This window comes from Chaetodon auriga, chromosome 3, assembly GCF_051107435.1.
Source record: "Chaetodon auriga isolate fChaAug3 chromosome 3, fChaAug3.hap1, whole genome shotgun sequence".
NCBI lineage: Eukaryota > Metazoa > Chordata > Actinopteri > Chaetodontiformes > Chaetodontidae > Chaetodon > Chaetodon auriga.
Window position 1 is genome coordinate 3,013,113 of NC_135076.1, and position 12,676 is coordinate 3,025,788.

The following is a 12,676-nucleotide window of genomic DNA, read 5'->3' on the forward strand; positions in this document are numbered from 1 at the left end:
ATCTGCGCTACCTTTTGAGAAAAAAAACACTTGCCACAAGGAAGAAATGTACAGTGGTGTCATGACAGCGCCCCCTGTCTGTGCACATACCATGACACAGCACAAAAACACCCAGGGACTTTAAACCTACATTAGCAATGCTGATTGATCACCATAATAAATAACTGCAGTTACCCACTGTGACATGACACCTCAGAGAACTGCTGCAGTGAGACAGTTCCTCGTAGCACCTGGAGGCTACAGACAGCACGCTGCTGCAGCGCTGCTACTGCTAGCACTTTCTTTCTACACGGCCTTTGATAATGACCATCTATGATGATGACATGATTTTGTTTATCCTCTTTAGAGAGAGATATATATATATATATATATATATATATATATATATATATATATATATATATATAGAGAGAGAGAGAGAGAGAGAGAGAGAGAGAGAGAGAGAGAGCAAACTGGAAAAATTCTGCCTTTCACCTGGTGTGTTTTCATGTGACATAATCTACAAAAATAGACACTGAAACTGAGTGAAAGGTGGAATGTTGCTGGTCTGTCCATCAAAATATCACTTTTGCTGAGAACTGCTCATGCCAGATCTAGATGAAGCACCCCTGCAGCTGCAAACCTGTTTACATGGCTGCTGAAATGAAAAACCAGAGGTTCTGTGATGCACACACGCTGTCCTGGACGCTAGCCTGAAGGCTTTTATGTGTTGTCCCTGACCAGACGTTAAAAAGACAAAACAAATAAAAATAAAACAACATATCTTATAAACCTTGAATATAAAACATGATAAAAAATACAGTGCAGATTGCTCCGAGTAGAAAAAACAAAAGCAAAGAAAAAACACAACCACATGAATGCCTCCTTCATGTCTGCAAAGCACTTGTCTTGTGTTCCACCCTGACTTGCTCAACCAGCCACCAAACAAGAAAGCACCAGGGAAAAATGTTGGTGACTCTGCTGTTAGTTTGGAAACCAGGTCTTATTATTAGTGTTAGCAATTTTTTAGCATAAATACCTTCATTAATTGATTGTTTGGCCACTTGGGGAAGTGCAACATGCTGTAAACACAGCCCTGACACGTTATTATCTTGTGAAGTTCATATGGTGAACATGTTGGCAAATATTTACAGACTTACACATCCAGCAGAAACAGAGCAGCATTAGCATTTATGTTCACCAGCTAGTCTGGGAATTTGTCAGGCTGCCGTTTGCTTGCTGGATACATAGTTTACTGTGGGTTTTGCTGAAAACGTGACAGATGACACAGTGACAGTGAACCTAAAAAACCAGAGAAGAAGAAGAGCTCCATTCAGCTGAGGGAAACTGAGAGTGATCATCCTCTGCTGGTTCATCACTTTTCATGCTGCTCACAGTCATGTGGCCTGTTCATGTTAAAATGTGTTGATCAGTGTCAAAACATACCTGTAAATTCCATCTTTTCAGTTTTAGCATTAGTCATTTTGGATGCAGGCTCATGTTGCACGTTTTCCACACCACTATTAACAAAACTGTGTGTCCTTGCTGAGCCGGCTACACTTACCTGCTCAGATTTGTTTATATATTGTGTCTTTGTTCCTACTGATTCAGCTGTCAATCAAACATGTACACTGCCCCTCTCAGAGGCTTGGGGATTAAGGAGTATTTTTGATGCCCAAGGACCTTTTCCCCTTCCAGTAATGGGGTGACCTTTTCGTGATATTCATCAAATCTTTGCAGCTTTGGTTTTCATTAGTGAAAATTCAGTGCATAGATGTTACTTTCCACCTCTGGGCCTGCTCCAGCTCCACAGCCATGGCTTTCTCCTGGCTCCACTGCTGCTTTACATTCTCCGTCTTGTGTCTTCGTCGTGCTGCTCGGCCCTCCTCTCCTTTTTCTTGCACAATGTCATCAGTTGTCTTTGGGCTCCCGAGCTCTGATGAGTCTGGCTTACTCTGCAAGGACAGAAAGGGACAGGGTCCAGTCAGAAATATCCAATTTGAGCAGTGTTTGACCAACTCATAGGCTACTGATCCAAGTTCAGGCCTATTCAGTGAAACAGAATGTCCATAACTTATTACAAGAACTTTAGTTTTACGTGCCCTGAGTGGCAGAGAGTTAGCTCTGAAGGTCTAAGACTGTCACCTCCCTGTGGGTTCAGTGTGTTACAAGACTGGTACAGCAGGGTTTCATCTGCATAACAATGGAAACTGCTAATACACAGTGTGTCTGCTTCTGGGTGAGCCAAAAGTAAAGTATGAACAGGGAACAGGATTTGACCTCAAAGTGACCCCTAGTTTCTAGTATGAAGTCTAGTATGTGTCACAAAACAATCAGAGACTGTTTTAGTTTACAGTTAAAAAAGAATGAACACATTGATCAATTGCTGCTCTGGCTGGACATCATGTCATTTTTAAGTCTCACACATTTTGGTGTGTTGGTATTAAAACATTAAAGAAATTTAGAGAAATCACTGGAAATTCTACACTGCCCGGCCAAAAAAAAAAGTCGCCACCAAAACAAAAGGTTACACACTCTAATATATTTTGTTGGACCGCCTCTAGCTTTGATCACGGCACGCATTCACTGTGGCATTGTTTCAACAAGCTTCTGCAATGTCACAAGATTTATTTTTGCCCAGTGATGCATTAATTTTTCACCAAGATCTTGTATTGATGATGGGAGAGTCGGACCACTGTCCAAAGCCTTCTCCAGCACATCCCAAAGATTCTCGATGGGGTTAAGGTCTGGACTCTGTGGTGGCCAATCCATGTGTGAAAATGATCTCTCATGCTCCCTGAACCACTCTTTCACAATGTGAGCCTGATGAATCCTGCCATTGTCATCTTGGAATATGCCCATGCCATCAGGGAAGAAAAAACCCATCGATGGAATAACCTGGTCATTCAGTATATTCAGGTAGTCAGGTGACCTCATTCTTTGGGCATATAATGTTGCACAACCTAGACGTGACCAACTGCAGCAACCCCAGATCATAGCACTGCCCCCACAGGCTTGTACAGTAGGCACTAGGCATGATGGGTGCATCACTTCACCTGTTAAATCCAGGTGGCGACTTTTTTTTGGCCAAGCAGTGTATCAGTTAGTAGGTGGTTTCAGTTGAGTGACTATTTCATTGCACGTAATCACAGAGTAGCTATTGTATTAATTTAACCCAGTTCTACAATCCATGCACTGCTAATGTATCCAGTGATTAGGCCCCACAGAACAGAGGTCTGTGATGAAAACCTTCCACCTCCGGAGTTACTGACCAATATGTCCCAGAAGCTCCGGCGGGTGCTCTTGCTGGTGGGTGTGGTGGACTCGGGTGTGCTGGTCCCTGTGATGGGGGTGCTTCCAACAGCTTGGTTTAAGGTGATGGGAGATGGGCTGGTTTTAAAGACCCGTGAGCCGCTGCGCTGCCTGGAACTGTCCTTCACTTCCTTCACTTCAGGCAAAGGAATCAAGAGTCCTGAAGACACGTTTTAGAAAGAGATGGTCACAGACGAGTGACAGGCATTTACATCCCAGTGGAATGATGTGTGTCTCTCTGACTCGTTTCGAGTGTGACCAATCGAGTTCCGCTACTCAACCTGGCAGGTCCTCACAGGTTTCAGGTCATTCTGTTATGTTAAGCTTTGGGTTTGGATTTTTTTTTATTTGATTTTTTTGTAAGACATGTCTCTCTTTCTTTCCAACTAAGCCAAAGGTCTGCGTCCATGTGTTGCATATAGACATGGAAGGCCCAAACACATCACACATGACTTGAAAGTACTACTGACACAAAAATACACACAGGACAAAAGACCAGTCTGTGTTTTGTACTGGAACAAATAAAATGCTCAGCTGGATTTACAGCCACAGTGCATCTAAACTAATATTTAAAAACATCAATTTAAGGACATATGTACATTGAACTAAATGAACACCAGCTGGAAGTTTTGTCAGAGGAAAATAATCCCTGACAAAATGACTTAAAGTTAATCTCAAAAATTCACAAAAAGATAAGTTTTATTTCCATCTATTAAACACACAAGTGAGCTCAAAGTACTCTCATCATACTGTGAGCCACAGTGAGCAGATTTGTACCACGAATAGTGTTTCAGTTAAAAATATCTTTGTTTAGCTGATATTTGTCGTTGATTCTGTGTCAGAAGTTGATTCATGTGTGTGGTGCTGTACTGGATGACATTACAGCATCGGGTGTTGCTTTCATTGGATTGCATGATGTCATATACTGTTCTTCCCCTGCTGTTAAACACATAACATTGTGGGAATGAGCTCACCTTTAGCCTCTTCTCTCTGAGCTTTTGTTGCTGGGCAGGACACTCCCAGACAAAGAGGATTCGGCAAGATTCTCAGCTCCATGACAACATCACACAGTGCGTGGCGCAGCGCCCCCTGCAGCTTATCACTCAGCTGTAAGGGGCTGACGTTGCCTTGCTCCCAGATGTCAAACCGCACATACAGCTGTGGCTCTGTTAGAGTACAAGCACACACAACTGTGACTGGTCTGTTTTAACTTTGACATAGAACATTACACAAAATGTTAACATAGATTTGGGGTCCAATATTGGCACTGAGTGCTGATACTGACCTAATTCACTTACTGGATATGGGACTGACGACACTGAGCATCATGCTGATGCAGATCCCACAGTCTACTTGTAATTAAATGATTTGATAGGGGTTTTTTTTGATAGTGTGGATATTTATTTCTCTGCACAGTTCTTGCACTTTTATTTCAAATATGCACTTTGAAAACCTCATGGAGTTGTCACTTTGTTTGAAATTCTCTTACTACTTCTGAACTCGCATAGAAATCTAATGACTAGTAGTTGATAATAAATTGCTGTGCACTTGACTGAAACATCAAAGGTGCTATGGAAATTTAGCCTCTTATACCTGTCTGTATGTGAACTACAGCTTATTATGACCTTGGAATAATAACATCAGCAACAACAAAACAACTGGAACTGAAAAAGCGGATATGTGCAACAGGATTTTTCTCTGCATGAAAGAGGAAAATGCTGCTGACTTGGCACATAATAATGTTTTAGTCATTTTATAATAGATGACGACAGGTAAGTACATACAGTAGTTTTAAGGGTTACAATTCGTGGCAAGAACATTAAATGTGCTCAAGGAAACAGCAGGATTTACGGGAAATGTGGTCTTAACATTGGGTCAGCAGAACTAACAATAGCCCCGAATTGAGACCGAGGCATTACTCATCTCCACAGTGGTGTCACTTGATTCAGAGGGATCACGATTATCTTGACTCTGACATACTGATGCTTAAAAACACTGCACGCGTCCACATACTGGACAGAAAACACTTCACAAAGCACAAGTCAATGACTATCCACGTCTCCCTCTGACAGGCTCTGCCTTACCAGCTCATGACTCACACAGACCTCTTCCACTTCACTCAAACAAGCTGATAATAGTGTTCATCTTTAGAGGGATGATGAAAAAATTCACGTTCACAACATAATGGCATAACTCTGAAACTGGACGTGATGAGTGATTGCTGTTTCGGTGATCTGGCATCAGTACAAACTTCTGCCTTCCTGCCTTCTGTCCTTTGCTCACTTTGATCCCACCAGCAACCACAGTGTTTCATCAAAATTCCACACCATGCATGCTGTTACTAGTGAGGGTAACCTTTGTGTTAACATGTTTTCAAACAGTATAGAAGTGCACAGATGGGGAATTGTGTATTATGATGTCACTGCACTGTAAAGTTTTAATGAATTAAACTCCCACTTTCAGAATGGCTCTATCTAATGAGCACAAACAGCTGTCAGCATCTTATTCATCTTTTCTTCTCCTATTGCAACACCACCAACAGAGTATGAATAATGCTTTATAAACACAATCATATTTAAGTCCCCAAAACTAAGATATAATTTGGATTTATGGCCCTATGATGCAGAGTCACATTGACAAATTTAGCCTCCAGGAACAAAAATCTCTTAACATTACACATTTGTATTCATTAATCAAGATTTCAGTTTTCAACTTTAGAGGCATTTAATATTTAGACCTTAAATAAAATAGCTGGACTATTACCCATGAAGTAGCTTGACGCTTATGACTGTAATTAATCCACTTGCACATTAGTGCGGTCTATACAATAAAATGACTCGGCACTTGCTGTAACCTTGTAACATAATCAAATCCAATGCTGATATTCTCAAGATGATAAAGAACAATGTACAAACCAATGAAACAGACCTCAGTCTGGTACAAAATGAGTTAGTAATTCCAAAGAGGAACTTCACAAGCCAATCTGAATTGTCTTGATTAGTAGTACTCAGCCTATGAAAACACCTGTATAATGACTTTTATGGATTTGTAGGAGCATTGTCTATGAAAAGTCTAAGTCTGTGAAAGTAACTGAAGATGGCACTATCTCAGCTTGGGCTTGAACCCTTTCAGACCTCACTGCCAACTGCTACTAATGTGATCTGTATCTGGATATTTTATCTGGATCAGGAAAAACACATTGTTCACATAGTCGATGCATACTCAACACTTCCCAACCAGATCTGATCTCAGGTGGGTATAAATGACATTTGTACAGTCTGGCCACTTTTGACTGGAAATTGAAATTGTTAAAAGACCAAAGCTGCTCATCAAAAAGATAAGACAAGTTCTTCCTCTTCAAAGGATGATGAGTAGAGCCCATTCAGCAGCAGAGTCACATGACCAATGAGGGTTTGATCTGTAGTGTTAGCCCAGTTAGCTTAGCAATACAGAGGCCTCCAGCTTACTCCTTCTGTCCTGTAGTGTATCCTGGTGATCCCTTGATAGTGTCCTGCATCTCTTTCCTTGACCTCAGATACACCATGTTTGTTGACAACTCTTTCAGGTCTGCCTCCCTAGTTGACATGTTGAGTTTCGATTACAATGTGGGCAGAAATGAGATAATGATGACCCTTCTTAAAAGCTGATGTCTGCAAAGACCTGTGATCAGCTGTCAGCATCCAGATCTGCTTCTCACGTTCATGCCAGGTGTAAACGGGGTCCACATGTAGCAAGAAGCTGGCTTTACAAACTGGAGATGTGGATTTTGAAAAATGTGGATGATCACCAGGCCAGGACTGTCTAATGAAAATATGGAATAAAATTGAGCATTTTTCAAAGCAGCGTCTTACGAGTGGACCAACTTTATGGATGTGCACTACTGATGGAGGTGCTTTACAAATATTTTAATACCTTAGATGCAACAGAAACAAAGGAGTGAGGCAGCTGAACAGTTAATACCCTGACCTCACCTTTCCTTTACCTTGGGGACATTTTCCGTGTTCCATGCACATTTTGGGCCTCTTTAAAGGGAATACAGTTCATTTGCACAGTGTACCAGCGAACATTCTACACATGTATATTTTCAATACTCACCCCTAAACCACTCCATTTTCACCCCTGTCCCCCTGAGCCAGCATTATTTTGTACTGTTTCTTGCTTGTGCATTTTCTGTGATTTCTGATTAAATGCTGCAACAATTTGATTAAAACCAGCTACAGTCTGTGGTGCCCAGATGGCGTGACGGCTACAGTGACCGCAATATCCACAATTGGATTCTAGCTGTGGACCTTTGTTGCATGTCATGCCCCCTTCTCTCTCCACGTTTGCTGCCTCTCTCAGCTCAAATAATCCAGCCAAACACAGTGGAAGGATAGACTCTGACCACAGACTAAAAGTGATCATCTCAAGTGAATTGCTGTTTCTTTAGATATTTTACATCATCACTTTATGTATTCAATAATCCCATTCCAGTCTAATTTAAATACAATGCTGCATTTTTCATTCTCATGCTTGTACTGTATAGAATATTTTTCTAGACTATACTATTCAGCTGTTTCTGTACTTTCCCTTACAGCGCCATGCCTTATCTTACCTTATCTTTAGTAATGGTAATTGCTCTCTTGTGTGAATATGTGACAAGTCAATGAAAACAAATGTAGACAGAGCAAAGAAGAAAATGACTGCGGTCAATCATTGAAAACATTTTTGGACCTTCAGTTTTGCTTTATCTTGTGTTTTATGACATTACTGCTTCAAGGCCACATTAAGTCATGACCCTCATGCCACCAGTTAACCTGGGCATGTTCACGTTTACAAAATTTGGCCAGTGTATTCAGCTTTATACCACAGAAGTACAGACTGGTTCTTGTTTTGTCACTTCCTGTGTGTGACAAACTCTTCATCTAACCCAAACCCTTAACCTTACTTTCTATCTAACCCAAACCACAACCCCAGAACCAGCACCAGTCATATCCCAAAGCAGACTAAATTAAGTTTGGCTACAGCTCAGTGTTGTGTTTACCTGCACTGACGTTGATGGAGTACACTTTCCCCACAGTGGTCAGCTCATCAAAATTGTCTGGATGAAGCGGGATGGTGCAGTTATCTGATCTCGGCAGTCCGGCACAATCCTGAGCTGGAACCTGAAGGGGACGACCATGTGTATCCACAAATGACAGGGCGATGCAGGCAATACCTGAAAGAGCAGGGGAATACATTAAAATCACCAACAAACGTGCACAGAGCCTTGAAAACTGACTCCAGAGACTAATTATTTGCTTTCCCTCACAATCATAACAACATAATTGACAAAGAAGCAATTTTTATATAGCCTTGGACTCATTAGGCAGATATTCATTTGTATATCTGGGAAATATAATATTTTGTTTTAATTGCCATGGTGTCTGTCACTTTACGCTTGTTGTTATAGTATCAGATCTTAAATTAGTAAAATCTAATACAAAAGGGGACTTTTAACATCTACACGTAATTCTTTAATGCCTCAGATCCTCATCACATTACAGCCGTGCAAAAGCTTCATCGTGAAGTATCATGGCTCTACAACACTGCTTGTGTGAGAAAGTATTACAGGATGATCAAGCTTTGACACAGGCTATTATTGTGTAAGCAGTACTATGCATAGAGTGAGGTGCTGCTCTGACAATCAGTAGAGACAAGAGACACAGACACATAAATACAAATCAGTTTTCAGCAAAACATGTGGCCACAAAGGAAACACATCAGTTTTTGAGGCTAACTTAATCATATCACATAGATTTCACCAAAATGTGTGTTACTATAAACACCAAAAAGACCACATAACTATCCACCCACAATGAGAAGGAAGCTGTCCTATTACACTCGACATTAAGGGAAGCTTCTGAGTGAATGTATTTGAACTAGAAATCTCCCAATAACAGAGCTGGACTAGTACAAAAAGCCACACAAATCACCTTTAAGTGTGGTCATCAAAAGGAGCTGAATTAAATACACACAAACTTCAAATGACTTTCATAGTACATTCAAGATTCTCTAAGAAATGCTGTACATACAGTTTCAAATCACTAAATGCAAGAATGACCCATGGCCAGTGTGGGCATGCAAAGCCATTTTCAGCAGCATGAGAAAGCAAATACTGAACTACAACCTGACGTATGTCACTGCTCTGTTAAAGAATTCATCTGTGTGGTGTGGTCCCAGAATGACAAGTTGCTCAGTCAAATTAGTGATTAAACAGACTAAACGAGCATGATGAATAATGTTGACATGATATGTCAAATCTCCGTCTACGAAAAAGCAGTGCACAGTTCATGCTGAGTGCTCCTTGTGTGCTGTACAACAGTGCAGGTGCTGTCACTAGTAACCACCTGGAAAAGAGGAGACCACATTGAACCAAACTCCACACAACATGGACAGCGGATCCAGCAGCCATTTTCAGCCCAGCTGGATGAGTTTGGGTTTATCACAGAGGAGATTGAGCCATATGTGCATTTTGCTGTGAAAGAGTGGCACCGGACATCAAGTGTAAAACCTCATTTTGAAATGAAGCAGCAAAATGCGGAAAACATCAAAGATGAGTTAGAGTCAATCAAGAGGACAGTGTCAGGCTGTTTTAAGGTATGTTACGTCCCCTCTTCTGATGTCAGAGGGGTGCCTGATTAGTTGCTTATTGTAAAACTAGTGAAGTCAGATAAGAGGGACGGTGGCTGGAGAACTGAGTGGATCCAGATGAATCTGCCAATGGGGCCAGCCACGGTAGGTTAGTCTAAGCAGATACAATGTAGATATGAAGCTGGCTAAGGCTGCCGAATTTCTGCCCTTCGCTTGGGTGTGAGAAGGATCTGAAGGCAGTTCAAAGGTACATTAGGTCAGGGGTACAGAGCAGTGTGGCCAGTCACAGGGCTCAGATTTATGTGTTTAAGTTGATTAAATTTGAATTACAGAAATTAACTTGGCTCCACAAGCAAACCCACTGATCACAGTGACTTCTTACAATGGGAACTCGCAATTTTGAGTCAGTACCGCTGAGCACGCTTCATTCATCCCATGTTGCCTTAGTGACAGCTTGCTCATGATGGCTGACAGTGTCAACCTGGGAAATGAGGCTGATGATTGCTACAGCACAACCTTAATGGGCAGACTACAAGTCATGGAACACAATATGTGAGTCAAGGCCGAAATCTCCCAGCACATGGACAATTACTCTGTCACTCTGAGGTTACTCTGGCCCATTCCTACACACATATGTACACAGAGTGACATTTTCATAACAGGTTTAGAATTCAAACAACTATATTTTAGAAATCATAAACTTCTGCATTGAAAAAAAAAAGAATGTAAAAGTAGAGGCAATCATTTAGGTTTTGTAGGACATCACATCCAATAGTAATATATTTAGACCTACATTAGGTTTATTCAACCAGCCTTAGGGTCCTGTTTCAATCTTCTAAGTGCAACACGTGTAAAGCAGTGGTTGATGGACTCATAGACTCCAGGCACACCTGCTATTTTGGTTCAGCATTTCAAAGTGAGAGAGAAACTAATAATAAAAAAAATTGTTTGGTGAGGCTGCTTATATGATTACATCAATCAGATGCTAGTTCATACTGTAAATGGTTACATCATATCTTAAAATGTGACAGCAATTTATGCACCGTTATGCATTTCAAATGCCAAAAACTGCAAATAAAGAAGGCAGTGATGTGCAGTATTAATGAGCTCCAGAAAGCTGACATCTCCTGCATTAAAAGACAGAAAATTGAGTTACAGCAGACCAGTGAGATGTGTGTGTGGAATTGTATGGGATTATTCTGTAGCAGCCTGGTGTCACTTGCATGTGATTTAATGAAGGTAAACAGTGGACAGACGTGTGTGATGGCACTGAGCTGTGGCACAGCACCTCTCTAATGAGAGGCTGCAGATTTATCAACATATGTATCTTGCTGTCTTCAGATGGCCGCAGGGATGTATGAACTGAAGGAGAAGCTTTTCATACAGTATAAATCAGCTGTGGAGAACAGATACTGTCAGAATCATTTACAGATAAATTCAGACAGATCCATTGCTGGCCCTGCTTTAACCACAGGAAATGTCAATTTTGATGCTGATTTGAACATGTCTCCTGGCTGGAAGGTGTTTATAGCTTTTTAGCTTAAAGGCTTATTTGCTTTTTTTTTTTAGCATTATTCCGACTCCGGTGTGCATTTGCTCTAAGTATGCTATTTATGGCAGCATAGTGACAATGCACCAGGAACAGTCGAGGTTTTGAGATATCTGTTGTCAGTGCAATGTCTAAGACCCAATGTCCACCAAATATGCTCTGCCTCATTGGAATGAACTTCCCAGCTGTTTGTTCCTCTTCTCGACCTGTACAAAAAGTACTCTGCACTGGGCACCAAAATTACACATAGATAGACAAAGAGTGTTTCAATGTCAGGAAAATACCAAATGGTTAGAGACCTGCTTCAGCTATTTAGCTAGTCATTAATGCCTCCACGAAAACAGAGCCCTAAATATCGAAAAGAATACATAGTTGGCTCAAAACATGACTGTCTAGTTCATATTAAAATACTAAGAGTGGGGAATTCTATTTTCAGCATATTTAAAACATGTATTGTGGTTGTGTTAGGGTCTCTGAAGCAGCAATCAGTGTGACAAAAGCCAGTCCAGGACAAATTTACAGTAATAGCAAAGAAACACTGGCTCAAACACCAGAAACACCACACTTCATGCACCTTGGAGGTCCATGCCAAAACTACAGGCAACTCAAAGACAAATATAGTATTTAACAAAAATGTATATGCTGAGGGAAGCCTTAGCTAAAGAAGGTACAGCACTGCAAAGAAATGCCATGAAGAAAAAAGGACAAGAGCAGAGCACACGGGGCCAGCAGCAGCATGGGCTTCATCAACACGATGGGTGTGAAAGGCTGTGAAGGGCACAGAAGAAGACATGTGGTACCTTTAAACTGAGAAGGTGGGAAGAGTTGCTGAACCAGCTCCGACATGGTACCTGGGTCAACATTAGACACACCCAGAGAACAGCATTAGAGATGTACCAATATAAAATCCAGTCCAATTCAACATCAGTAAACTCCAAGCATGCGTGGCATTCGGAAGGCGCTGTTGCCTCAGAGCGAGGTCATAGGTTGAAATCTTCACAGGACCTTTGTGTGTGGAGTCTGTTTGGATTTTTATAAGTATTCCTCCATGTGCTGCAGTTTTGTCCCACTTCTACCAATTGCCCATAGGTGTGACAGACTGCTGACCTTTCTATAGCACCCCCCTCCTTTTTGACCAAAGAATGCAAAAGCCAAGTAAAAAGAGTGGATGGAGAAATTTCGAAGCAACAATCCAGGTGAAAATGGCTTTGCATTCAGTGCATT

At 41.3% G+C, this 12,676-nt stretch overlaps 1 protein-coding gene across 5 annotated transcripts in view; it reads right to left on the reverse strand.

Moving 5' to 3' along the window:
* Positions 1 to 12,676, reverse strand: part of szt2 (SZT2 subunit of KICSTOR complex) — a 115,480-nt gene that overhangs the window by 40,734 nt on the left and 62,070 nt on the right. For all 5 annotated transcript variants that reach the window (XM_076723362.1, XM_076723354.1, XM_076723346.1 and 2 more), the window contains 4 exons: positions 8,315 to 8,488; positions 4,266 to 4,457; positions 3,252 to 3,451; positions 1,768 to 1,934 (listed from right to left, as the gene is read on the reverse strand). In XM_076723362.1, the coding sequence (XP_076579477.1) occupies positions 1,768 to 1,934; positions 3,252 to 3,451; positions 4,266 to 4,457; positions 8,315 to 8,488 (733 nt within the window). The remainder of the gene's footprint in view (positions 1 to 1,767; positions 1,935 to 3,251; positions 3,452 to 4,265; positions 4,458 to 8,314; positions 8,489 to 12,676) is intronic.